This window comes from Thamnophis elegans, chromosome Z, assembly GCF_009769535.1.
Source record: "Thamnophis elegans isolate rThaEle1 chromosome Z, rThaEle1.pri, whole genome shotgun sequence".
Taxonomy (NCBI): Eukaryota; Metazoa; Chordata; class Lepidosauria; order Squamata; family Colubridae; genus Thamnophis; species Thamnophis elegans.
The window spans coordinates 129,578,244-129,603,808 of record NC_045558.1 but is presented as its reverse complement, the minus strand read 5'-3'; the positions used below and the strand labels follow the sequence as shown (position 1 = coordinate 129,603,808).

The 25,565-nt window shown below is 42.0% G+C and overlaps 1 protein-coding gene across 1 annotated transcript in view; it reads left to right on the top strand.

Moving 5' to 3' along the window:
• LOC116521776 (vomeronasal type-2 receptor 26-like) overlaps window positions 1-22,516 on the top strand; it is a 34,362-nt gene extending 11,846 nt beyond the window's left edge. Inside the window, exons 2-7 of the mRNA XM_032236432.1 lie at window positions 798-1,070; window positions 2,594-2,771; window positions 5,959-6,807; window positions 7,968-8,195; window positions 21,222-21,348; window positions 21,621-22,516. Of these exons, the coding sequence (XP_032092323.1) occupies window positions 798-1,070; window positions 2,594-2,771; window positions 5,959-6,807; window positions 7,968-8,195; window positions 21,222-21,348; window positions 21,621-22,516 (2,551 nt within the window). The remainder of the gene's footprint in view (window positions 1-797; window positions 1,071-2,593; window positions 2,772-5,958; window positions 6,808-7,967; window positions 8,196-21,221; window positions 21,349-21,620) is intronic.
• The last annotated feature ends 3,049 nt before the right edge of the window (window positions 22,517-25,565 follow it).

Here is a 25,565-nt window from a genome sequence, read left to right as displayed (position 1 = left end):
ATTATTTATTTTACAATACAATGTTGAAAAATATTGCCCTCTTAATATTAAGAACTTTCTCTTCTGAAATTGATTCACTCAGTAAAGGTGGGTTGATTAAAAACTTGTCCCAAATGATATTTCCTTTTATTTGCTTATTTATTCCTTGGCATTACACACTGTTCCCACATACTCCCATTGGGAATGTTAAAAAGAAATGTCATGATAAAATTAAATTACAAATAAAATAATTAAAGTGCTTAAAGGTCCCTCAAAATAAGAAAAAATGTGATTTGGATCCTATTTTCTTTGGGTGTTTTGGACAGGTCCATTTTTTAAAAATTATTATTATTATTATTGGCTCTTTGCAAATGTACTTCCTGAGAGGGGAAAGTTGAGTAGTTCTACTATTCCAGTGAATTAAATATTTACAGCTACAGAACTAGCACTTGTTCCTTCACATTTTCATTTTCTTTCTTTCCCTCTAGCTCCTACACAGTTTTCAGTTATAAGCACCTTTTCCCAGTACATAAATATCATCATTCTGATTTCTGCTAAATATCTCCGAGGAGCTTCATTGACCATCCATTGATTTCCTCTATAATTACCCAAAGAATCTTAGTAAAGTATTCTCTTCTCAAATCCTTGAGGAATTGCAAGGGAAAACACAAGAGAACAGTTCAGTTCAGAAAATAAAGGTGCTATTAAATGTGTGACCAAAATTCTAGAGTTGAAACAATTGGCTCTTTAGGAAAGAATATTTATACAGGCTAGTCTAATTAGTGAAAGGTTTTTTCCCTTAAGTTTCATTGTTGCAGGTGGATCTGGTTCATGTTAATGAGAAATTTTCTCTTGAAGAAGATGGTATTTTCCATGGCACTGATGGCAATATTGTCAGTGTTATTGAAAGGAATTACATGCCTTATTCTTTGTACTAAAGCATGTGCTATAGAGAAACCTCCCCATATTAAGCACAAGTATTTTCTGCCAGGGGATTTCTTAACGGCTGGGATACTATCTCAATTCTACATGATATCTGATCAAATTGATTTCACAAGGCACCCATCTGAAGAACTGGTTGATGAGATTGTGTAAAGACTTTCATTTCTTAACAGTAGTATATCTTACAATTTATATAGATATTAATTGTTTCCTTATTGCTTATTTGTACCCTATGATTATCATTGAGTGTTGTACCTTATGATTCTTGATCTTGTCTTTTTATGTACACTGAGAGCATATGCACCAAAGACAAATTCATTGTGTGTCCAATCACACTTGGCCAATAAACAATTCTATTCTTAAACCATATATCTTTCTTGAATAATGCATAGCTGATTACTTGCAGCACAAATTATTTATTCTGTTTCTTGCTGTTAGTTCCTTCATTCTAAAACCAATATAGAGTGATTACACGGATGTTTCTTACTGGGCAAATAAATATTTTACATAAACACATTTATGATAGGTCCCACCTCAGTGATTTTTTGATTTTCTTACTGTGTAAATGAATCATCAATGCTCTACTATCAAATCACCTTTTGTAACTAACTGCATGCTAATAGTTTAATTTCACTTAATATTGTGGGACTGGTGTGCTGTATAATACTTTGAATTACATTTAAAACAGTTGTTGAGCATGGAGTATAAATGTCAGTTTAACCTAATCTCTATATCTTTCCTTATGATAATAGTCCTCTGGAGGTCTATCACTTCCCCCCAAAAAAGTATTACATATAACATTTGCCCTTAATTGTATTTCAAAACACATTCTTCATGCCTATCCCCACCAAAAAAAAAAACCATGCAAGAAGAAGATGGAGGAGTTAAAGTTAAAAGACTAGAAGTATATCTAAGAATTAGATAGGTTTTAAAAGATCATTAATGTTCTTTCCAGAAATACATCTATTTCCTAGTTAAAATTGTTTATAATGAATTAAAAGAATCATAACAGTCTGCTTAGAAGCACTGTAACTATATTTCACAAGATCATTTTCCATTTCATCAAAAAATGTTTTTACGCACACTGAAAAAATATTTCCAAAATGTTTCTGTTACTTTATTTTATTTATTTTTATTTTATTTGGTTTGTCAAGCATGTTTGAGAAAACAAGTATAAATATTAATATAACATATAAACATATAAATATAAGCATGTATAAGTATATACTCATTTCTCATAAGAAATGAGTACAAATAAATAGGAACTGTAGGACAGGGATGGTAGGCACACTGGCGCTCTTATGCATATCCCCTTACAGACCTCTTAGGAATGTGGTGAGGTCCATGGTAGACAGTTTAAGGTTAATGTTTTGGGGGTTCGAGAATGTAACAACAGAGTCAGGTAGTGCATTCCAGGCATTGACCATTCTGTGGCTGAAGTCGTGTTTATTATGTGATCATTTTTCATATTTTTCCATTATTATATTTGGTGGTTGTGTAATGTCACATTCTTCAGAAGTTTTTTTTTTAAAAAAATGTAATGTATCTCTCATTGCAGATATTTCCTACAGAACTATCAACATATCCTGGCCTTGGTTTTTGCTGTAAATGAGATAAATGAACACAGTAATATATTATCCAACATCAGTCTGGGTATTCAGATCTCTAATAGTTATTTCATGGCAAGATGGACTAACCTGGCTTCAATGGAGCTTCTCTCAACCCAGGGAAGATTCATGCCCAACTATAAGTGTGATGTCAAGGACTGGGTGGTTTCTGTTATTGTAGGACCTAACTCTTCCATCTTTCCCTTCATGGCAAATATCTTGAATGTCTACAAAATGCCTCAGGTAAAACCCCGTAAGTATCAAATTGAGCTCATTACACCCAACTGATCTCTGCCAATGCCTAGAATTATAGTAGATCTAAAGCTTTATCATTCTTAGATCAGTCTTAAGCAAAAACAATTCTACTAGTATTTTTTATAATTAAATGCATAAGCCACAGTTGAAGTTTTTGGGTTGGTTTCAAGAGGAGCTTCATGTAGAGTGCAGTGCAGTAGTCTAACTGTGAGTTGATGAGGGTAGGCTTCCTGCTGTCAAGGGGGGGGGGGCACAAAAATGGATGCATCAGCTGAAGCTGTGCAGAAGGCACTCCAACCATGGACCTTAACTGTTTGTGGCATTTGTTCCTTCAGGTGAGCGTGACTCTATTGAAACTGATTAGAATCAAGCAAAATAGCAAATTCATTGTGCAAGGATCTAACCTGAGCTTTTTTTGTCCCATTCAACTCCTCATAGACTCTAGGCACTGGGTCAACCCATTTTCCAAAGCACCTGAGGGCAGAACAAGAAGCAATGGGTGGAAACTAATCAAGGAGAGAAGCAACTTAGAACTAAGGAGAAATTTCCTGACAGTTAGAACAATTAATCAATGAAACCACTTGCCTCCAGAAGTTGTAAATATTCCAACACTGGAGGTTTTAAAGAAGATGTTGGATAACCATTTGTTATGGTGGTGTAGGGTTTCCAGCCTAAGCAGGGGGTTGTACTAGAATACCTCCACGATCCCTTCCAACTCTATTATTTTATGATGAATTCTATGATGAATTCTAAGAAGATTTGTTTTTGAACAAAATATAGGAAGCTGTAAGTCTTGAAAGGCAGGAAGAAGAGCTTCAGATTATTCGGCACTTTAATAAAAACAACCTAGGCTTAAATCAGAAGTATAATCTGGGAAAACATCTCAGGATTGATCCCCACACACAAACTTCATTCTTTTGAACATAAAGGAGAGCAAATGCTATCCAAATTCCAAGATTGATGTAAGCCTTTCAAGATTGCCCAGACTAGGAAACAAAATACTGAATTCTTCTATTGTAAGGTTACAATGAAGAATCTTGGAAGTCTAAAAGGATGCCCTCCTTTTTACTTTTACTAAATTATTTTTAATAAACAACAACAAAAAATCTTTTTTCCCTTTTACATTACATTTTGTGAATTGGAAAGATAGTGGCAACACAAAAAGGAATGGATAAGCTATGAGTTTGCAGATGAAATTTATATCTTGGTGCCCTTCTAGATGTATTCCTCAATAAGAATCTGAATCAATTAATATATTTGATTTCTTGACTTATTTATTAATAAATTCAATAAAAATATCAATTCATTCATTTTATCAATTTTTTGCCATGCTTTAATAATGAAGAAAAGGATTCATGGACTTGATGAAGTAATAGGAATAGTTACCTTGATCTTTATATTGCAGAATATCATTCCTTCTTTCCTTCCTTCCTTCCTTCCTTCCTTCCTTCCTACCTTCCTTCCTTCCTTCCTTCCTTCCTTCCTTCCTTCCTCTCCATGATTTTTTTATGATGACTCAAGTAACAAAATAATGTAGTGATGTGCTACAAATGAATCAAATTTGCACAGAAATTCAAATAAAATGCTCTATTTTATGTTAACTATTTTATTTTAGTTAACTTATAGCTCATCCAAACATAGCTGTTTCACTATACAATAAAATTCATGAAGAATCTAGGAAAAGTACTTGAAGTAAAAGATAAATAGTTGGGTTACTATAATACTTATTACATATGCTTGCTATTTTTTGCTAATAATAGTATTAGCAATTGTAGTATTACTATTAATAATAGTATTAGCAATGGTAGTAGCCATTGCAAATATTGTATTTACTTAATACAGAGCGTTATGATATTTTAAGAATGTTATTATAATTATTATATATTTCATCCTCTTCTCCTCGCCTTCTGAAATTAGAGTGATCAATGGATTATTAAATCCCATGTAGACAGTTTCATCCACTAGAATGTTTTATCAGGGTTTCTGTACCAACTTGAATGAGATAGCATTAAATCACTTTAAAGCATAAGATACTATTTTTGATTCTGCCAAAAAATTTGAAAATGAGGAAAGCATCCAAAGATTTAGCACTAGTTGTATTTCAGATCACTGAAATATGTTGATTGCCAATGTTGGTTGCTAGGGAGCTGTATATTTTCTACTTCTGATCTGTAGTGTCTTTTTGTCTGAAATTCAGATAGAATACAATGGGTAGTGGGAGGCAGATTACAAAAAATGTGAAACAATTAAAAAGGAAGGGGTTAAATGATTGTGCCTGTTCAGTACTTGTTGGATTGCAAATTATATCCATGCAAACATCCATATCGGTATGGATTCATATCAGGATGCTTAAAGATTATGAGATAAAAATTAAGTAAAACTGGAAGAGGGATGTCATACATATTTTTCCCAAAACTATATTGTTTAGTTGCATGTCCTATCTTATCTTCATAAGATAAGATAAAGATATCATTTATTTCTTCAAATTTCTTACATTTCCTATGAGGAGAAAACTATGGGTTATATAGTTATGGAAAATATAGTTATGTGTTTCCTTTGTTAGTCAGGATCTAGAAGCTTTAGACCTGAAAATCTTCGGTAAAATTTCCTGATTTAATGCATTTCTGATGTCTCTGCCTTTAAACCAGTAGTGGGAATCAAAAGTTTTTACTACCTGTTTTGTGGATGTGGCTTGACGGGCATTGAATGGATTGGTGAGCGTGGCTTGGTGGGCATAGCAGGGGAAGGATACTGTAAAATCTCCATTCTCACACCACTCCAGTAGAAGGACACTGTAAAATGTCAATTCCCTTCCCACTCCAGGGGAAAGTTACTGCAAAATCCCCATTTCCTCCCAATCAGCTGGGACTCAGGAGGCAGAGAATAGATGGGGGCAGGGCCAGCCAGAAGTGGTATTTACCAGTTCTCTGAACTACTGAAAATTTCCACTACTGATTCTCCAGAACTGGTCAGAACCTGTTAACTACCACCTCTGCTTTGAACATATACTACAGTAACAACTGTTGCATAAAAAAATCTGCAAATTCATTCTGAACATGAATAGATATTTTTCAATATTTACAACAAAAATAAATAAAGGAAGAATAGAATTTTCAAAAATAAGAATGAATATTTCATTTTGGAAAACAATGTTCCCTCTTTCTCCTATGTTTAGCTCATTTATGGATCTTCTCCAGCCAAAGATGGCAGGAGACATGTTTTCTATCATCAATTTTTCTCAAATAGTGATCAAGAGATTACAGGTCTTATCCAGCTACTTTTGTTTTTAAGGTGGACATGGATTGGACTGATTTTCCAACATGAAAAAAATGGTGAGCAGTTAATAGAAAATGTTGTTACTTTGTTTTCCAAAAAAGGTATCTGCTTTGACTTCATGGAAGAGATGGTCCAGCCAACATTTACCAATTATGTTGAAAGTATACTTAATGATTTCCGTAAACTATACATCATTATCATGAAGAGCATTGCCAACGTGATTGTCCTATATTGTGAAAACCACTACACTATCACTGTTACACTGTTACCCTATTTTGAAGAAATGATAGACATACCAGTCAAGAGAAAAGATAAAGTTTGGATAATGCCAGCTCAAATGGAGTTTACATCACTTTCCCTTCTCAAAATGTTGAATATGGATGCTTTCCACGGTGCTATAACTTTTGAAGTTTCTTCCAAGGAGATCCCTGGATTCAATAAATTTCTTCAGATGATAAAGCCAACTTCAGTAGAGGGAGACAATTTACTGAGAGTGTTTTGGGAACAGGTTTTTGAATGTACCTTTCCTCAGGTATTGGTAGAAACTGGAAAGCAGTGCACTGGAGAAGAGAAGTTTGAGAATGTACCTATGTCTGTGTTTGACACCACCATCACTGGGCAGAGTTACAGCATCTATAATGCAGTCTATGCTGTGGCGCATGCTTTACAAGCCATGCTTTCCCCCACATTTAAACACAGAGCAAGAGAAGTCAGGAGAGAAACATTTCTGATTCATAAAGCATGGCAGGTAATAAGAGAATTTTATTTAATTATTTTATTATTTGAAGATGTAACAACAGAGTCAGGTAGTGCATTCCAGGAGCTGACCACTCTGTTGCTGAAGTCGTATTTTCTGCAATCGAATTTGGAGTGATTTACCTTAAGTTTGTATCTATTGTGTGGTCATGTATTGTTGTGGTTGAAGCTAAAGTAGTCATTGACAGGTAGGACATTGTGGCAGATACTTTTATGTACTAGGCTTAGGTCAGACCAAAGGTGACATGGTTCTAAGTTGTCTTAGCCCAAAATTTCAAGTCTGGTGGCATAAGGTATTGTGTTGCGAGCAGTGGAGTGGAGGACTCTTCTTGTGAAATATCTCTGGACTTACTCAATTGTATTAATGACCAATATGCAGTGTGTGTTCCAGACAGATGAGCTGTATTTGAGAATTGGTGTAGCAAATGTTTTGTATGCTCTGGTTAGCAGGACAGTGTTACCAGAGAAGAAGCTATGCAAGATTAGGTTAACAATTCTTAATGCCTTTTTGGCAACATTATTACAGTGGGCTCTGGCACTTAGATAATTAGATATGAGAACTCCAAGGTCCTTGACAGAGTAAGGGTTGTCTACAAGGTTGTGTCCACCCAGCTTGTATTTTGTGTTCTGATTTATTTATTTTTTGCCAATGTGTAAGCATTTTTGGTTGAGATTTGAAGTTGCTAATTGTTTGACCATTCTGACATATAGTCAAGGTGAATGAACATTTCCCATTGCAGTTCTCTCTGTAATTCAATGAGCTGCAGAACAAAGGGTATGGCCAATGAGAACACTGGAGTAATGATTTTAAGTCTCCTTTCACTCCATTTTCCTCATCTTTCCAAGATTTAAAAACTTTTGCAATTGTGGATAGATAACAAACCTATAACAATGTGGAGGAAAGGGTTTAGATGCTGTAGAATCTGTGTGGTTGTCAGACCTTCAAACATCTCTGGCAGAGAATAAACCAGGATGAGGATTGGAGGAATAAAATTATATTGATGTGTCCAGTTATATTAAATGGATGATCTACAACTTAATTACACTGCTATCCTTCCTTCTTTCCTTCCTTCCTTCCTTCCTTCCTTCCTTCCTTCCTTCCTACCTTCCTTCCTTCCTTCCCAATGCTTTTCTGCCATTGCTTCTGTTTAGCTCCATCATTATTTGAGAACCATCTCTTTTAATAACACTGCAGGACAGGAAATCTCCTTTAATGAAAATGGAGACTTGAACACTGGATTTGACATTATCAACTGGGTCACCTTCCCAAACAAGAGCTTTGTTAAAGTCAAAGTTGGAAAGATCAACCCAACAAATTCTCTGGATAAACTAGTTGTCATTTCTACACAGGACATCATCTGGCCTGCATTGTTTAACCAGGTATTTCCTGCTCAGATTTCAATCTGTGCATATTCTCTCTCTTCAGCAATATAGATTTCAATTTTAAAAATAACTTAATTCAATATTTTTGCTGTCTATTTTTGCTAGGATTTGAAGGTTAGATGAGTTTAATGACTATTGCATATGCTGCAACAGGGTATTTTTGGAAAATCCATAACTAATTAACAACCAGTAGCACTAATTTGATTCAAATATTTCCAGATTCCATGCTATTTTTAGTTATTTTAATTTTAAAGGAGGAGTCATGTTTATTGAATGTTATTATTGTTGAAACAACAATCACTATATGGATATATGCTTATTCTGATATAATAGCTCATCAAATTGCTTTGATCTCTTCCTTTCAGCTAATCCGTTGTCTTCCCATTCTTCTTCAGCCTTGTCAAACAGTATTTCTTCTCTAGTCTTCCCATCCTTGAATAGTCTATCCTGATTTTGCTAATTATTGTATCTGGGAAACCACCTCTATCAGATCCAGGAGACTGACTTGTTCTTCTTTTAACCTATTGAGCTTTTTTTTAGTTCTCTGAAAATCATTTACAACTACTGACTGTAAATTTTTCTTTCTTGCTCATCCTCAGAGTCCTTATTTCCAAACTATTGGAAATAATTCAGTCATTTGAACTGATTGACATATCACAATAGCAACTGAAATATCCCCCAATCCTTCATCTTCTTTATAAAGTTGCTGTTGATTTTTTTTCTAATGTTAATGTCTTCTACAGGGAACATGGTGGCTCAGTGGCTAAGATGCTGAGCTTGTCGATCAGAAAGGTCAGCAGTTCGGCGGTTGAATCCCTAGCACTGCATAATGGAATGAGCTCCCATTACCGTGTTTCCCCGAAAATACATGTCCTGATAATAAGACCATGCCACATTTTTCAGGTGGGCAAAAATGTAAGCCTTCCCCTGAAAATAAGTCCCCTGGACAACTCCCTCTCCAGCCAGGCAGAGTGCCACTCACTGACCTAGTGATATCCTGAAGGCGCCAAGCCGTAGAAATGGGGTGGGGGGGGCAAAGGCTAATGTTGCTTGGCACTTTTGGGATATCATTAGATTGGTGAGCGGTGCTGTGCCCAACTGGAGAGGGGGGTTGCTGGGCGATTGTTCTCTTGCAAGCGGGCTCCCGAAGAGCCAGGCAGAGCCTCAGGGTCGAACAGCTGTGTTGAGCTATTGCAGCAGCACTACACAGCAGCCATGAGGTGACCATGCTCATGAGCAGTCGCCCGGCAACCCCCCTTTCCAGCCAGGCACAGTACCATTCACTGACCTAGCCAAGCCGTGTGAGTGTCTGTTCGCCACCATCCAGCTCCCATGGATTGGTGCCTTTGGAATGCCCTTTGGTCAGTGAATGGGGCTCTGCATGGCTGGAGAGGGGGGGTTGCATGAGCGACTTTTCCGCTCCCCGCTCGCGTACCTCCCAGCCTCACGATGCCCTTGCCTAACTTTCCCTGCAGAGCCAGGGCATCTCCGCTGCTGGCACTGCCGCCACATGGCTTTTTCTGCGGCTTCCAAAGCTCGGAGGTAGGATGCCGAGTCTTCCAGAAGTTGCCACTCTGGGAATACACTCTATGGTTGTACGCTCTGGGAGTACGCTCTGCCTCAGCCAGGCCACAACCATAGAGTGTACTCCCAGAGCAGCTGCTGACGAAAGACTCAGCTGTGGATTTCCAGAGTTTGGAAGCCGGAGAATAAGTTATGCTCGGAGCGGGCAGAGCACCATGTACTGATCTAAGGGTATCCCAAATGCATCAAGCCATGGGAGCTGGGGGGAGAGGGCAGAGCACATGTGGCTTAGTGTCTTTGAGATATCACTGGGTCTGTGAGTGACACTCTGCCTGGCTGGTAAGTGGGGTTGCTGGGTGGCTGCTCATGAGCATGATCACCTCATGGCTGGTATGTTGCACTGCTGCAACAGCACAACACAGCACAGCCTTTTGCCCCTGAGGCTGTGCCTGGCTCTTCAGGCACCTGCTCGCAAGAGAACAGTCACCTGGCAACTCCAAAACAATAAGCCCCCTGATAATAAGACCCAATCAATATTTGGGGGGTCAAAAGAATATAAGACCCTTCTTAATTTCAGGGAACATGGTATTTGCCCCAGCTTCTGCCAACCTAGCAGTTCGAAAGCATGTAAAAATGCAAATAGAAAAATAGGAACCATCTTTAGTTGGAAGGTAACAGCGTTCTGTGCCCCTTCACTGTTTAGTCATGCTAGCCTGGAGATGTCTTCAGACAGTGCTGGCTCTTCAGCTTTGAAACGGAGATGAACACAGTCCCCTAGAATCAGGAACATCTAGAACATATGTTCGAGGCGAACCTTTACCTTTAACTTTATATGCATAAATCTGAAACTTGATCAATACACATTACAGCAGATACAAGTTCCCTGAGGCCCTGGCACGAGATGAAACCGTGGAAGACTAAATAAGTGGTCCCAGTGATTATACCCAAGATTATATATTGTTACCCGATCAATATTATATATTGCTACTGCTTCACTTCCTTGGTCCTGAAATAGTTTGAGCGATGATAAAACAATGCACACTATATCTGTACTGATATTCAATTTAATCTATACAAGACCTACTTGTTGGACTATATACTTCTGGGGCAGCACACTCTGTGCCTGGAATTATAAATTCCATTATCAACTAACTTTTAACTGCAGGCAAATAAAGGCATGGCATAAAACAATGCAAATTTGACTATCTAATTAACTAAGATAAACAGAGGCATACCATCAAACATCCAAACTTAACTAACTAATTGACTAAGTTACACAAAGGCATAGCATCAAACAGTGCAAACAATGATGTAAACACAAAGTATGCAAGGCTTGAGGTTCAATCTTCTAGTTCAGTCTTCCATAGCAGCAGTACTAGGTTGGTGATTGTTCTGGTGTAGAGCTTCTTGGTGAAAGTCTGCTGGTTGCGGCCTGACTCCAGCGGCTTCGCAACTTGAACTTCCACCTGACACACTAGTCCATCATTACTGGGTAGGACTTGATGCACAAGTCCCTTAGGCCATGAGTTCCAATGCATGTCTTTGGGAACAAAGTTCCCTGCTGGTGTTGGCCAGTCACCTGTCTTCTGGGTCAGAAAGGTGTCTAGGGTGAAGACAGTTGGGTTCCGAAGACTCTGGAACCAAAGGTCGAGCATTGATGATAGCTGTATCATCTGCCATGAGTGTGGTGAGGACAATCACTGCTAAGCCCAACACGAGAGGTCTCCGTCTGGAGAAGCATTTGAAGCGAGCTTGTTCTTGGGAATGGTTGAGGGGTAGTTGTGGTGCTAGTTTCGCCTTTTCTATGATGAAACTGAAGTGTATGTCGTTCTCCCCACCGTAGACCCTGATGTATCCTACGGCTGCTATTTCCTTTGTTGTGGCAACAGGCGAGATGGGAATATATGTGCGCTGCAACTCAGGGAGGCACGCCACATCTCCAATTCTTGCTTCTGTTGGTTGTGCTGTTTGACACTGGAAAACATGAAACATAGGTAGTTTTGATGGTCTTCTCTGACAAGTAGACGAGTAGAACATCTGCTGGATGTTGGCCATGATGGCTATGGCTTCCTTTCTGAAGTGAATGAGCATGCTGAGCAGACTGTTGGTGAGGCCAGGTCCTGTGAGAAGGACCTTGTTCAAAGAGAGGCCTTAGAATTGCACACTGGCATTGAAGACTACTCGAATCTGGCCTGGCTTTTGTGGGTGGTACATCCAAAGGATGGCAGGTACCAGCATTCCTCATCATTTCTCAGAGGTGGGGCAAGTTCTGCGTGTCTGCCATTGACTGGGTATGCGGAAGGGTAGTGGAGTCATCCAATTCTTGGTAGCATCCTGTTGAAATTCCTTGTCCATGAGCTTCAGAAATTCTTTGTCCTCTATCAACAAGGCCAAGTCATTGTCTTCTTTGCTGGTCTGGAACACTGATGCTGCTAAATCAGAGTTGTTTGTCGAAGTCACGAAGTGTTTTTGACATGGTCTCGAGTGGGATGTTATCCCATTACTGAGAGTGGAGGTCGTGAAGACATTTGCCTGGGTTGGGATCTGTGGCTGATTGACACAAACCATCCCAAAGATGGCCCTTCCAAGTTCTGTTTTGACTGTGAATGGCAAGCCCCTTGGGTCCTTGACCACTTCTTGAGGGTTGAAAGAATTGGATGTGTCTGCTCTTGGCAAGAGAAGGATTTTGTCTTTGAGATCTAGAGCAGGAAAGTGATTAGCCATGTGCTTCAGGTGAGGTGAGGTGCTTTCTGACTCTGGTTTCACAATCTGACTGCGATCATCTGGTGGGTCGTCCCATTCTAGCAATGGTGGCAGTGAGAACTGTATATTCCCATCCAACAATTTTATGCAGTCTATCAACTTTCCTCCATGCCGTGCACTGGGACCCAGTGCGCATTGATGTCCTGAAGTGTGTTTCTTCACTTCAGACATTGATGAGGCTGTCAAGTGCTGAACTGACTGATATGCTATAGCTTTGCACATCTACTATTTCAGACATCTTCCCGGCTTCTTCTAGGCACCCATCGAGGTAGACTTTCACTAAGCAGATTGGTATGAGCAAGGGGATGGTGAGTCACCACATACTGATGGGCAATTGACACTTGCAGCCGCTTCTGGGTGGACTTTGGTATCATACTGAGGATCCTTGGCCGGATGAGGGTTAGGAGTTGTCCTTTGTGGTGACTCAGAGTCTGGGTGTAGACTCCATTCTTTGGGCTGTACGTCCATGCTCAAATCACTAGGTCCAGCAAGGATTCCTTCACCTCCACATTGAGGCTATGAATCATGGCTACTGCCTGCTGAAGATCCTTCTCTCTTGCTGAGGGACTATCCTGATCACCCCATGTTTCTTGGTTTGTCAGAGTAAGTTTTCTAATTCCAAGGAAGGAATCTTGTGATCCAGATTGTACAATGTCAGCCATCTGACTAGCTTGTCATTCTGCTGGTTGAGATTCTCCTCCTTGTTCTGTTATGGTGAGTTCAGGTCATCCACATAGGCCTTAACATGCTTGTATGGGTTATCCTTTTCCAGCTTCCTAGGACTGAAGTTGAGGGAGGCTCTGTCAGCCTCTGTCTGTACAGCTTTGGCCCGTGCTGTCCTTTCTACACCCTCCTGTTTGAGCTGAAGAAACTCAAGGCTGGCCTGAGCTTTTGCCATCTCTTCCTTTCGCAATTGCACCCTTTTTGCCACATCAAGAGTTGCCATGATCGCCACAGCTTTGACTTGTTCTTCTGCAGCTCGGGCAGCTAGACCCTCAGCTCTAGATGCCCATGACATTTGGCTAGGATGGGAAGATTGCTGTGAGACACTGGTGCCCGCTCGAGATTGGGTTGGCTTGGAGTAAAGTAAAGGGATGAAGCTGTTTTGGAGATGTGGGAGAACATTGCATGTGATAGCTGAGATGTTGTATACGAACAATGAGACACTTTGGATTCGGCCTTCTTCTCTGGGGCAGTCTCCCTCTTCAGACTGGTTTGGATAAAGTCTTTGCTACATTGAAACTGCTTTTTACATTCTTTGTTTAACGTCTGAAGGCACAGCATCTCCTTCTTGAGTTCTTCATCGTCATTTAGTTGTGACTGGATGTAGTTGAGGCAGCTTCCATAAAATATCCATTGCACAAAGATTTCATCCATTTCCTCGTCCAATGAGTGGAGGTGTTTGGGGGTAGATCATCTTTGAGTTTGTTGCAGAGATGCTGCAACTTCTTCCGACCATCATGTTTTTGATAAAGCTTGTCCCATTCCTCCAAGAGGTTTGACCACTTAATCTGCATAGGCTTCCTATGCTGCCTTAGGCCCTGGGCTATCTGAGGTGCCTCTGCCTTTTCTGAGAGTTGGACATCCAATTCTGAGGTTTGGACAACCAATACTGAGCTTTGGATGACCAATACTGAGTCTGTGTTGAATTCAGGCATGGGGTTCAGTGTGTTTGACCCTTCGGCCATGGCTAGAGAAGATACTGTGAAGGCTGCTTCACTTAATAACCAAGAAAGAGTACTTTTTGAGTTTTGAGTTTTTGAGTTTTATTATTATTTATAGGCCGCCCTTTTCCCTGACGGGACTCAGGGCGGCTTACAAAATATAGGGAAGGAGGTACAAAACAGTAAACATGAAACAATACATGAGTAAAAATAATACACAACATTCATTCATCATTCGGGTGGGGACAGATTACGATCTTTATCCCCAGGCCTGACGGGATAGCCAGGACTTGAGGGCTGTGCGGAAGGTCTGGACAGTGGTGAGGGTACGAATCTCCACGGGGAGGTCATTCCAAAGGGTCGGAGCTACTACTGAAAAGGCTCTCCTCCGTGTGGTTGCCAGTCGACACTGACTGGCAGATGGAACTCGGAGGAGGCCTAATCTATGCGATCTAATAGGTCGCAGGGAGGTAATTGGCAGGAGGCGGTCTCTCAAGTACTCAGATCCACTACCATGAGGGGCTTTATGGGTGGTAAGTAGCACCTTGAAGCGCACCCGGAGATCAACAGGTAGCCAGCACAGCTCGCGGAGGATAGGTGTTATGTGGGCGAACCAAGGTGCACCCACAATCACTTGCGTGGCCGCATTCTGGACTAGCTGAAGTTGCTGGATGCTCTTCAAGGGCAGCCCCATGTAGAGCACATTGCAGTATTCCAGCCTAGAGGTCACAAGGGCCCAAGTGACTGTTATGAGGGCCTCCCGGTTCAGGTAGGGTCGCAACTGGTGCACCAGGCGAACCTGGGCAAATGCCCCCCTGGTCACAGCTGTCAGATGATGATCGAAGGTCAGCTGTGGGTCCAGGAGGACTCCCAAGTTGCGAACCCTGTCTGAGGGGTGTAGAATTTGACCCCCCCCCCCAGCCTGAGTGTTGGAATACTAGCCGAATTATTGGGAGGGAAACACAACAGCCACTCGGTTTTCTCCGGGTTGAGTACAAGCTTGTTAGCCCTCATCCAGTCCCTAACGGCTTCAAGACCCCGATTCATCACATCCACCGCTTCATTGAGGTGGCACGGGGTGGACAGATACAGCTGGGTATCGTCCGCATATTGATGGTATCTTATCCCGTGCCTCCGAATGATCTCGCCCAGCGGTTTCATGTAGATGTTAAATAGTAGGGGGGATAAGACCAAACCCTGTGGCACCCCGTATGTTAGGGGCCTAGGGGTCGATCTCTGCCCCCCAACTAACACCGACTGCGACCTGTCTGAGAGGTAGGAGGAGAACCACTGCAAAACAGTGCCTCCCACCCCCACATCCCGCAGTCGTCGCAGAAGGATACCATGGTTGATGGTATCGAAAGCCGCCGAGAGGTCAAGGAGAACCAGGATGGAGGCATGGCCTCCATCCCTGGCTCTCCAGAGATCATCGGTCAATGCGACCAAAGAGGTTTCTGTGCTGTAACCAGGTCTGAAGCCCGACTGGAAGGGGTCAAGGTAACTTGCTTCCTCCAAGGACCATTGAAGCTGGAAGGCCACCACCTTCTCAACAACCTTCCCTACAAAGGGGAGGTTGGAGACTGGACGGTAATTGTTAAGAGCAGCTGGATCCAACGATGGCTTCTTCAGGAGGGGTCTCACCACTGCCGCTTTAAGTGCGGCGGGGAAGTGCCCCTCCCAAAGAGAGGCGGTGACAACCGCCTGGATCCAGCCTCGTGTCACCTCACTGCTGTTGGCAACCAGCCAGGAGGGACACGGGTCCAGTACACAGGTGGACACGGGTCCAGTACACAGGACAAGGCTCTCATGGCCTTGTCCACGTCCCCAGGGGCAACATCCTGAAACTCAACCCAGGGATGGTCAACCAATTCATCCTCTTGTGCCTCGGCTGGATCTGCAGAGGTGGAGTCCAAGTCCGACCGAAACCGAGCAACTTTGTCCGCTAAGAATTGGACATAATCCTCAGCCCTACCCTGCAAGGGTTCCCCCATATCCCTCCTATTTAGGAGGGAGCGGGTTATCCTAAACAGGGCGGCTGGGCGGGACTCAGCGGACGCAACCAAGGTGGCAATATAAGATCTTTTTGCTGCCCTAAGTGCCCTGATGTAATCCTTGGTGCAAGTTGTTAAGAGTGCTCGGTTCGACTCGGACTTATCGGACCTCCACAGGTGCTCTAGGCGTCTCCTCCGGCGCTTCCTCTCCCGGAGTTCCTCGGTGAACCAAGGAGGCCCCCGGGATCTGCTGCCTCGGAGAGGCCGTAGTGGCGCAATCCGGTCAAGGGTCTCTGATGCTGCCGAGTGCCAGGCAGCAACCAGAGTCTCCACCGGACTGTGGGCGAGAGTATCAGGAATAACCCCAAGCTCCGTCTGGAACCTCAGGGGGTCCATAAGTCACCTGGGGCGGAACCACTTGGTCGGTTCCTCCTCCCTACAGTGGGGGTTTGGCCTCCGAAAGTCAAGCCTCAGTAGGCAGTGGTCTGACCACGACAGGGGTATGATCTCATTACCCCTCAGACCAAGATCATAACTCCACTGCTCTGAGAGGAATACGAGGTCGAGCGTGTGACCCGCTGAGTGAGTTGGGCCCCGGATTACCTGGGTCAAGCCCATGGCTGTCATGGAAGCCATGAACTCCTGCGCTCCATCAGAGTGTTCACTGAGCGAAGGCAAATTGAAATCCCCCAGAACCATAAGCCTGGGGAATCAATCGCCAGCTCGGCTACCAACTCGAGGAGCGAGGGGAGGGCTGCTGCAACGCTGTTGGGAGGCAGGTACGTTAGCAGCAAACCCACTTGACCCTTGAGGTCCAACTTCACCAGCAGGGACTCACACCTGACAAGCTCCGGAGCAGGGATCCTACGAGGTGCTAGAGACTCTCGGATAACAATAGCCACACCCCCACCCCTTCTCTGGGCTCTCGGCTGATGAAGCACCTGAAATCCTTCTGGGCACATCTCTACGAGGGGGACTCCTCCCTCCGGGCCCAGCCAGGTTTCAGTAATACATGCCAGGTCTGCCCTCTCGTGTATAATTAAGTCCCGGATGAGGGGAGCCTTGTGAACTACAGACCTGGCATTTAGCGACAACAGCCTGAGACCGGGGTCCTGATCACTCGCGCCATCTGGCCTCGGAGTGGAACTCCTAGGGCCAGAAGGAGGGATCTCTGTGATGTAGCGAGCCCTCCTTCCCCAGTAATGGCCTGCCCTAAATTCCCCGCCATATCTGCCCCTCCCCGTTACAACCGTAATGCTCCGGCCCTCTCCCGTGTCCATGATCCCCCCAACCACCTCGGTGACCCCCACATTCCTCGGCAGGTCCTCCGAATCAAACATACTCATTCACTCACACAAACAGTCCCCACATAATAATTAAAAACACAGAAAATACAACAGTAATAACAATAAAAAGTGGGATCATTCACTCAATCGCACACATATCCCATACACTCACCATACAAGTTAAAAAAATTGCGCAGCTGTGCAAGTTCATACAAGGTTTGTGCTAATATGAGGGAGGAGGTCTTAATGTTCTTAGTCTTCTCCTCTGCAGTGTGTTATTCAAGATGGTGTTAGTACTCCCAGAGCAATTGCAACTCATAGTAGTCAAAACAGCTAAAATAGCTGCGATAGCAAGGCCAAGAGTCCTGGTATTGTGGTTAGATAAGGGCTTGTTGTTTAAAGGTCCAGCTGGAGAAGATAATGATGACAACAATTGGGGCTGAAAAAGCCAGTCCAAATGCCCCAGGCATATATTTGAGGAGAGACAGATAGTCAAAGCCCAGAATAACAAGAGAGCAATGTTGCTTGAAAAGCCAGCAGGAGATGGTATACAGGGGGTATCTTGTATTCCCCCTCTCCTATAAGCCTGGGAGGGACCAAAAGTCTGGGGGTGCTGAGGGGTGGCAGGAGGCCCCCCTGTTCGCTGTAAATACCCTCACTCGTCCAGCCCAGAATAACGAAAGACCAGCGTTGATGGAAAAGGCAGCATTGGTGGAAAAGGCAGCGTTGGAGGAAAAGGCAGCATTAATAAAAAATAGCAGTGTTGATGGCTATATTGATGGAGGAGCAGTGTTGGTAAAAGAGATAGCGTTGGTGGAAAGAGCAGCGTTGCTGGAAAAGGTAGCATTGATGGAAGAACTGAGCCAAATGTGAAGGGGGGGGGGGCATCCAGAAAAGGCTATGGCCACGGTGCACCCAGCCAGCCGCCCGATTCACCTGATCCGAATAGAAGCCCTGATCGATCTCTCCCTTTCTAAAAAGTGGCAATAATTGGCTAACACAGTCACTGAAGGCTCACGAAGCTGTAAAAGGAGGCTTGAGAAACCTCACGACCACTGAAACCACCGCAAAATGCTATCAAATGCCTCCATCGTCACTATGGAGCCGCCGTTTTCGCCGCTGAGATCGCCAAGCTGCGCTGGAGATTTTGGAGTCCTAGGCTGGTGGAAATCATCGGCTCCCCTCGGTTTTTGGTCTGCACACGTCCCCTGAATGTCAGTTATCCCGGAGGACCACAATAAGAGCAGTAAGAAGCCGGTTCCAAAGGCTCCCAGTGCTTTTTTGCCAGATCGTACTAAGGCGAAAAAGCCTGGCCGCCATTCCATTCCTTCGCACATGCACACCTGATTTACTGATTATAAGTAAATAGAAGCTAAGCAAAGCTGGATCTGAGCAAAAGCTTGTGAAGCATTTGATATCAATACCATTCCCCTCCCCTTGGTAACCGCAGTCCATAGTCCAGTCCCATATCTCCACAGCTGTCAGGTGGGAGACATCTTCAAAAATCATCATCAGGTATGCCGGACAGTTGGCCTTGGTGGGAAATTCCCCTCCTTGCCACATGCGCAATAGATGGTGGGAACAACTCCCAATTAACAGTCCTCCTGTACAGTATATTTCCCACTCCCAAATACCATGCCCTCTCTCCCCGTTTCAATGGCAGCCGAAAAACAAGCAGCAAAACAGAGGCTGATAGATACTATAACTGAGACTAAGGGTCTTTACCCGGACTCGGAACCCGTCTTGGACCTTGCTAGCTTGGTACCTCCTGAAGGGGTTGTGCCTTTTCCCAATAATTCATAGACAATAGTAACAGCCTGTGAGCATTCTTCCATAAACAAAAACAGGCTTTTCAAAGTAGATTGAGCTGGCCAGGTTGTGGAGGCTGTTTTTTTCATGCAACTCTTCCCCCTCCTTTTAGCACATTCTCTTAATCACAACAAAGTCCTTCATCTCAGGAGAGTTAATCAGCCTTTCTCACTGAAACGGGATGTTTCTCTTTGCTCCAAGAGGGGGTGGGGGAATCCTGGCAGCTGTTCTCAGTTAAAATGCAAACAGAGTTTGCAACATCCCTTTTTACTTGAGGGGTGCTTATCATCTTTTTACTTGAGGGGAGCAAAAACATCACCATCTTTTTACTGTTCTACCTCGGGCGTTGTAGGCTTGCCCTGGGCGTGCAGCTAACTCCAAGTTTAGAAATCTCATTCAGATCAAGTTTATTATCAGGCATTCTTAACAGCAAAACTTACAGTTCAGTGTTAAAATACTTCTGACTCTCCATAATCTGTCCCATCACGTGGTGTAAAAAGATGATGATTTCACTCCCATGCTGAACAGAGATACAAACACTACTATTCCGGTTCACAAAAACATTTAAACTGACTAGCTATAAACTTTACACATGGGCAGAATGCCCAGTGGCCAATCAGAAACAGAGATGTGATCACATGTCATGGAACTACATTTCCATAAAGCAGTCTCTGCTTACATTTCCCATGAGGTAGTTTCTTAAAGGAGACAGTTCTGAATTCCTACACTAGCTATATACTGCTGAGGCAGCACAATCCCCTCATTCAAGTCATTGATGAAGATGTTGAAGAGTACTGGGCCTAAAACAGAGCTTTGGGGTACTCCACTGCATCCATCCATCCATGTAGATGTAGTTCCATTGAGAACTACATATTGAGTGTGGTCAGCAAGTTATAAATCCATCTGGTGGTGATGCTGTCTAACCCACATTTTTCTGCTTTATCTAATAGTAGGTTATGGTCTACTTTATCAAATGTCTTAGTGAAGTCCAAGTAAATTATATCATCAGTATTCCTCTGGTGCACTAATTTTGTCAGTTTGTCAAATAATGCAATAAGATTAGTCTGGCATGATCTGTTTTTGACAAACGCATGTTGGCTTTTGGTTATTACAATATTTGCTTCTAGGTGTTTGCTGGTTCATTGTTTGATTATCTTTTCCAGAATCTTCCCTTGTATTGAGGTCAGGCTGATAGATCTATATTTTCATGGTTCTATTTTTTTCCTTTTGGGGAAATGGAAGCCACATCAGTTCTTTTTCAGTCCTCTGGCAGTTCCCTGGTGCTCCAGGATCTTTGAAAGATATAGTTCAGTGGTTCTGAGATCTCGTCTGCCAGTTCCTTCAGAACCTTGGGGTATAATCTATCCTTTCCTTGTGACTTGAACTCCTCTAGGGTAGACAGATGTTCACTTCCCATTTTCTTCCCTATTTTAACTTGTGTTCCTAATCTGTTTTTTGTGGTGCTTTATTTTGATAGGTTGGACTGTTTTTTTTTCCCTTTGTGTAAAGACAGATGCAAAAAATGAGTTAAGTAATTATGCTTTCTCCCTGTTACTTGTCACATACTTGCCATTTTCTCAAAGCAATGGATCAATTGTTTCCTTGACTTTTTTCTTGTTTTTAACATGTTGAAGCTTTTTTTTTTTTTTTTTTTTTTACTTTTGTCACAAGCCTTTCTTCGTAGTAAGCCTTAGCTTTCCTCACTTCACCTTTACAAGCTTGGGCTATTTGATTATATTTTGCCTCTTCTGGATCTTGATTTTTGCTTGGCCAAATGATGCTATCTTCACCTCTCCAATTCTTGGGCTACCCGCCTTCACTTTTGATTCTAGCTCTCATTACCTATAATTTATTATAATTTATCTAAATGCAGGAGATTTTGGAACATCCAACACTTATTATTTAAAAGTAAAATCCATACTGATGTAGAATTTTATGAAATAAAATGCATGCCTTGTAATAAATCCTGCTTTCACTTCTTGATAGGTTCAGCCTCTTTCTGTATGCAGTGACAATTGCTATCCAGGATACAGGAAGATGAAAATAGAAGGGAAGCCATTTTGCTGTTATGATTGCCTTCCATGTGCAAAAGGGAAAATTTCAAACCAGATGGGTAAGAGTGGTCCTGTGTAAGACTATTCAGTCTTCTTATGTATGGTTCAAAATGCTAATATTTAAACTTCAAATAGCTTCCATTCAATGATTTTATAATAGCAGAATTACTGCCAAGTAATATGTAAATTTCTTAACATCTGGCACATTTATAGTCAGGAACTAAATGCAAACAGGCATTGCTCAATTAGGAATAGATAAACCCCCTTAATTAACATTCAGTTCTGCTTCATGACTATTTCTTGGAATTGGCCATCAATTTTTCTTTTCCAGATGCAGTTGATTGCTTGCGATGTCCAGACGATCAATATGCAAATAAGATTCAAACTCTTTGCATTCTAAAAAAAAGAACCTTCTTGTCTTACAATGAACCACTGGGAGTCATCTTGACCACTGTTAGTATTTTCTTTTCTGTCATCACCATTGTGGTGCTGGGAATCTTCATTAAAAAGCAGGACACCCCCATTGTCAAAGCCAACAACAGGAACCTCACTTACACCCTTCTCATTGCTCTTCTGCTCTCCTTCCTTTGCACTTTCCTTTTCATTGGACAACCGGATCACACTAAATGTCTCATGCGACAAACTGCTTTTGGTATCATTTTCTGCATAGCCCTTTCTTGCATTTTGAGTAAAACAACCATAGTTGTTCTTGCTTTCATGGCCACAAAGCCAGGCTCCAAAATGCGGAAATGGGTGGGGAAAAGGATGGCTATCCCTATTGTCCTTTCTTGTTCTTTGACTCAACTCATGATCTGTGTAGTGTGGTTGGCAATTTCTCCCCCTTTTCCAGAATCTGACATGCACTCCATCGCTGGAGAAATTGTCCTAGAATGTAATGAAGGTTCAACCACTATGTTTTATATTGTCCTTAGTTTTCTGGGATTCTTGACTGTTGTCAGCTTCTCAGTAGCCTTCCTAGCAAGGAAGTTACCTGACAGCTTTAATGAAGCCAAATTTATTACCTTTAGTATGTTGGTCTTTTGCAGTGTTTGGTTGTCTTTCATTCCTACCTACCTGAGTACGAAGGGGAGATATATGGTGGCTGTGGAGATTTTCTCCATTTTGGCTTCTGCAGCTGGATTAGTAGGTTGCATATTTTCCCCCAAATGCTACATCATTATTTTGAGACCTGATTTGAATATAAAGGGGCAATTAATAAAGAAATAACTCTGCAAAGAACATTAAATTTTCTCACCGATTCAGTGCTATCCCCCCCACACACACACACTCCAACAAAAAATGCAGGGTTCATTGCATGCTGGAGTTTGTTGAACCTGGAATCAGTACTATAAATCTCAACATAGCTTCACGTTATCATCATCTCAACCCAATCCTCTGTCAAATATCCCTGAAAATGTTCAAGAGGAAAAATCTATACAGAGTTTCATAATTAGGAAAAATCTATAACAAAAATTGTGATTATTTAATTTGCTTCCTTATTGATTCAGTGCAACCTTCCCCTTACTCCAACACAAAACTCAGAGTACATTAGATGCTGGAGTTTCTAGAATCTGGAATCAGTACATTAGTCTGAACATAGCTTCACCACCATCATCAAAAAGCCTATAACATTCTATCAAGTGGCAATAGCTTTGATGTCAGGCCTGCAGAGGTTCCTTTAAGAATCTTTGGCCTGCCACACTATCATTAAGGGGGGGGGGCAATAGCAAGGGGTAGAATATGTTGTTTTCAAAATAAAAAGAATTCCTTTCTAGAAACTCAAGGTCATCTTTTGTCTCCGCACCTTTGCACCTGACTGGAAGCAGTTGGGCATAGGTGCTAGCGTAGAAGAAGAAGATTGGACCATGTGGGTGTGGGGACAAGATCATGAACTTTTAACTATGTGGGATTCTGATGTAATTTCCAAAATTGGGATTCCATAGCAATGTGCTAAGATGTCTGCTTTATTAAATTGGAACTTTAAGGAAAGTTTTGCCTTGGACTCTGATTTAATTCTACATGATACTTGGAATGCTGACATTTGATTCCATTTAAGAAAATTGCTAATAAGAAGAATACTTCTGTAGAATATTTTGGCTAATTGGAATGAAATGTATATATAATTTCTTAGTGCTCACATCCTGAACAATTGAAATTCAAATTTTCTTCTTCCTGTTCCTCTGAATTGGCACATACTGTGACCACTGTGACCATATGTAATCTGTGTCTGCTCCTTCATCATAGCATAGGATTGCAGGTTTCATGACTTTTTTTTATGTCACTGATAGATGTTAAGATTCAGTCTGAATCAGAAGTTGATAAAGTTCACAAAAAGGCCCCTGAACATGTTTCTCTCTTGCTGCTTTCCATTTTCATATACTGCTTACAATATTTAAATATTTTATTGATATCCTCTGTTTTATTGAGAATCCTCTGTGAAAGATATAGGTGGTTTTAAAATATGATAAATAAACCAATGATTGTGCTCTGATTATGAAGTATCCGAATTTTAATGACCATGGAACTACAATGAGTACAAATATGAGGACCTTTCAGAAGTTCCCTTTCAATATCATCATAAATTCAATTGGTCTCTTAAGGAGTGGACATTAAACAATCCATAAACAATTAACTATGTATTTATATCGAAGGATATTTAAACAGCAAGAGATAAATGGAGAGAATTATAGTTCAGACTTGCTGAGTTGTGCACACATCCCTTGATTATGTTAGCATCTATCCAGACGTGGGTTGCTCCCGGTTCAGCTGAACCAGTAGTGGTATTCAGGCCTGAGTCGCATAACTGGCAGCAACCCTAGGTTTGCCACGCCCCTGAACCAGTTCCCTCACCTCTGCTGGGCCATCACCATTTTGGATTTTAGTGACTTTGTGTGCTCAGTTCACTGTAAATTGTTCTGCTCGTGCGCGAAGAACAATTTACATTGAACAGTGCACATGTGCACAGGTTGTGAGCCCATGGTAAAACTGGCAGCAACCCACCTCTGCATCTATCAGACAAAATTGCTGAAGTTTGTTCATAGACCCAGGAAGCCAATGCCTATGGAGGAGTCTCGCTTCAATATCTGAATATATGGATATATTGAATCCATTGAGCCTGAGAAAATGTTCTCCTTCTTTCTATAGGGTACATTTCAGACCGTGGTAACTGGGGAAGCAATGTTGTCTTTGGACGCTACTGTGCAGTGTGAGGTATCATTAGTACAAAAAGTGGCATACTATGGATCTTATTTGCTAGAAAGATGTTTTTGATGGGTCCTAGAGGAAGGAAGGAAGAAGATAGGAAGATAAGAAGAAGGGAGGAAAGAAAGGAGGGAAAGAGGGAGGGGATTTTCTATCTTTTTTACAGTTTTCAGTTATCAGATAAATAAATAAATATCATTTTTAAGAAATAGTTTTATTAAACATTTTCAAGTATAAAAAGAACAAAAACATACAAAAACAAATTCAAAACAGATAAAAACACGAACAACATAACAATATAATATACTTTTACAGCTTCCCGTATCAGCATGTATATACTGCTTTTGTAGTTTACGACTCAATTTTTGCCCTCTCATAATTTTAACAGTTGTAGTGATAACATCATAATTATGTTATAATATAACAGTATAATAATAATATTATGGAGGTGGGAGTGGGAGGCACCGTGCTACAGTGGTTCTCCTCTTACCTCTCTGACAGGTCGCAGTCAGTGTTGGTCGGGTGACAGAGGTCGACCCCTAGGCCCTTTAAATGTGGGGTGCTGCAGGGTTCGGTTCTGTCCCCCCTCCTATTTAACATCTACATGAAGCCTCTGGATGAGATCACTAGACAGCACAGGGTAAAGTATCATCAGTATGCTGATGATACACAATTATATCTCTCTGCCCCGTGCCAGTTCAGTTCAGGCTGACGTGATGTGCCGGTGCCTGGAGGCTGTTAGGATCTGGATGGGGGTAAACAAACTCGTGCTTAATCCCGACAAGACTGAGTGGCTATGGATGTTCTCCCCGAAGGACAGCCCAGACAGTCCATCCTTGATCCTGGGGGGGCAAAAACTTACACCCCTCAGAGAGGGCACATAATTTGGGGGTCCTCCTGGATTCACAGCTGACACTGAAACACCATCTGTCAGCTGTAACCATGGGAGCCTTTGCCCAGGTTCGCCTGGTGCATCAATTGCGGCCCTACTTGGATCGGGGGGCACTCCAGACTGTCAGTCACGCCCTAGTCACCATAAGGCTGGATTACTGCAACGCGCTCTACATGGGGCTAC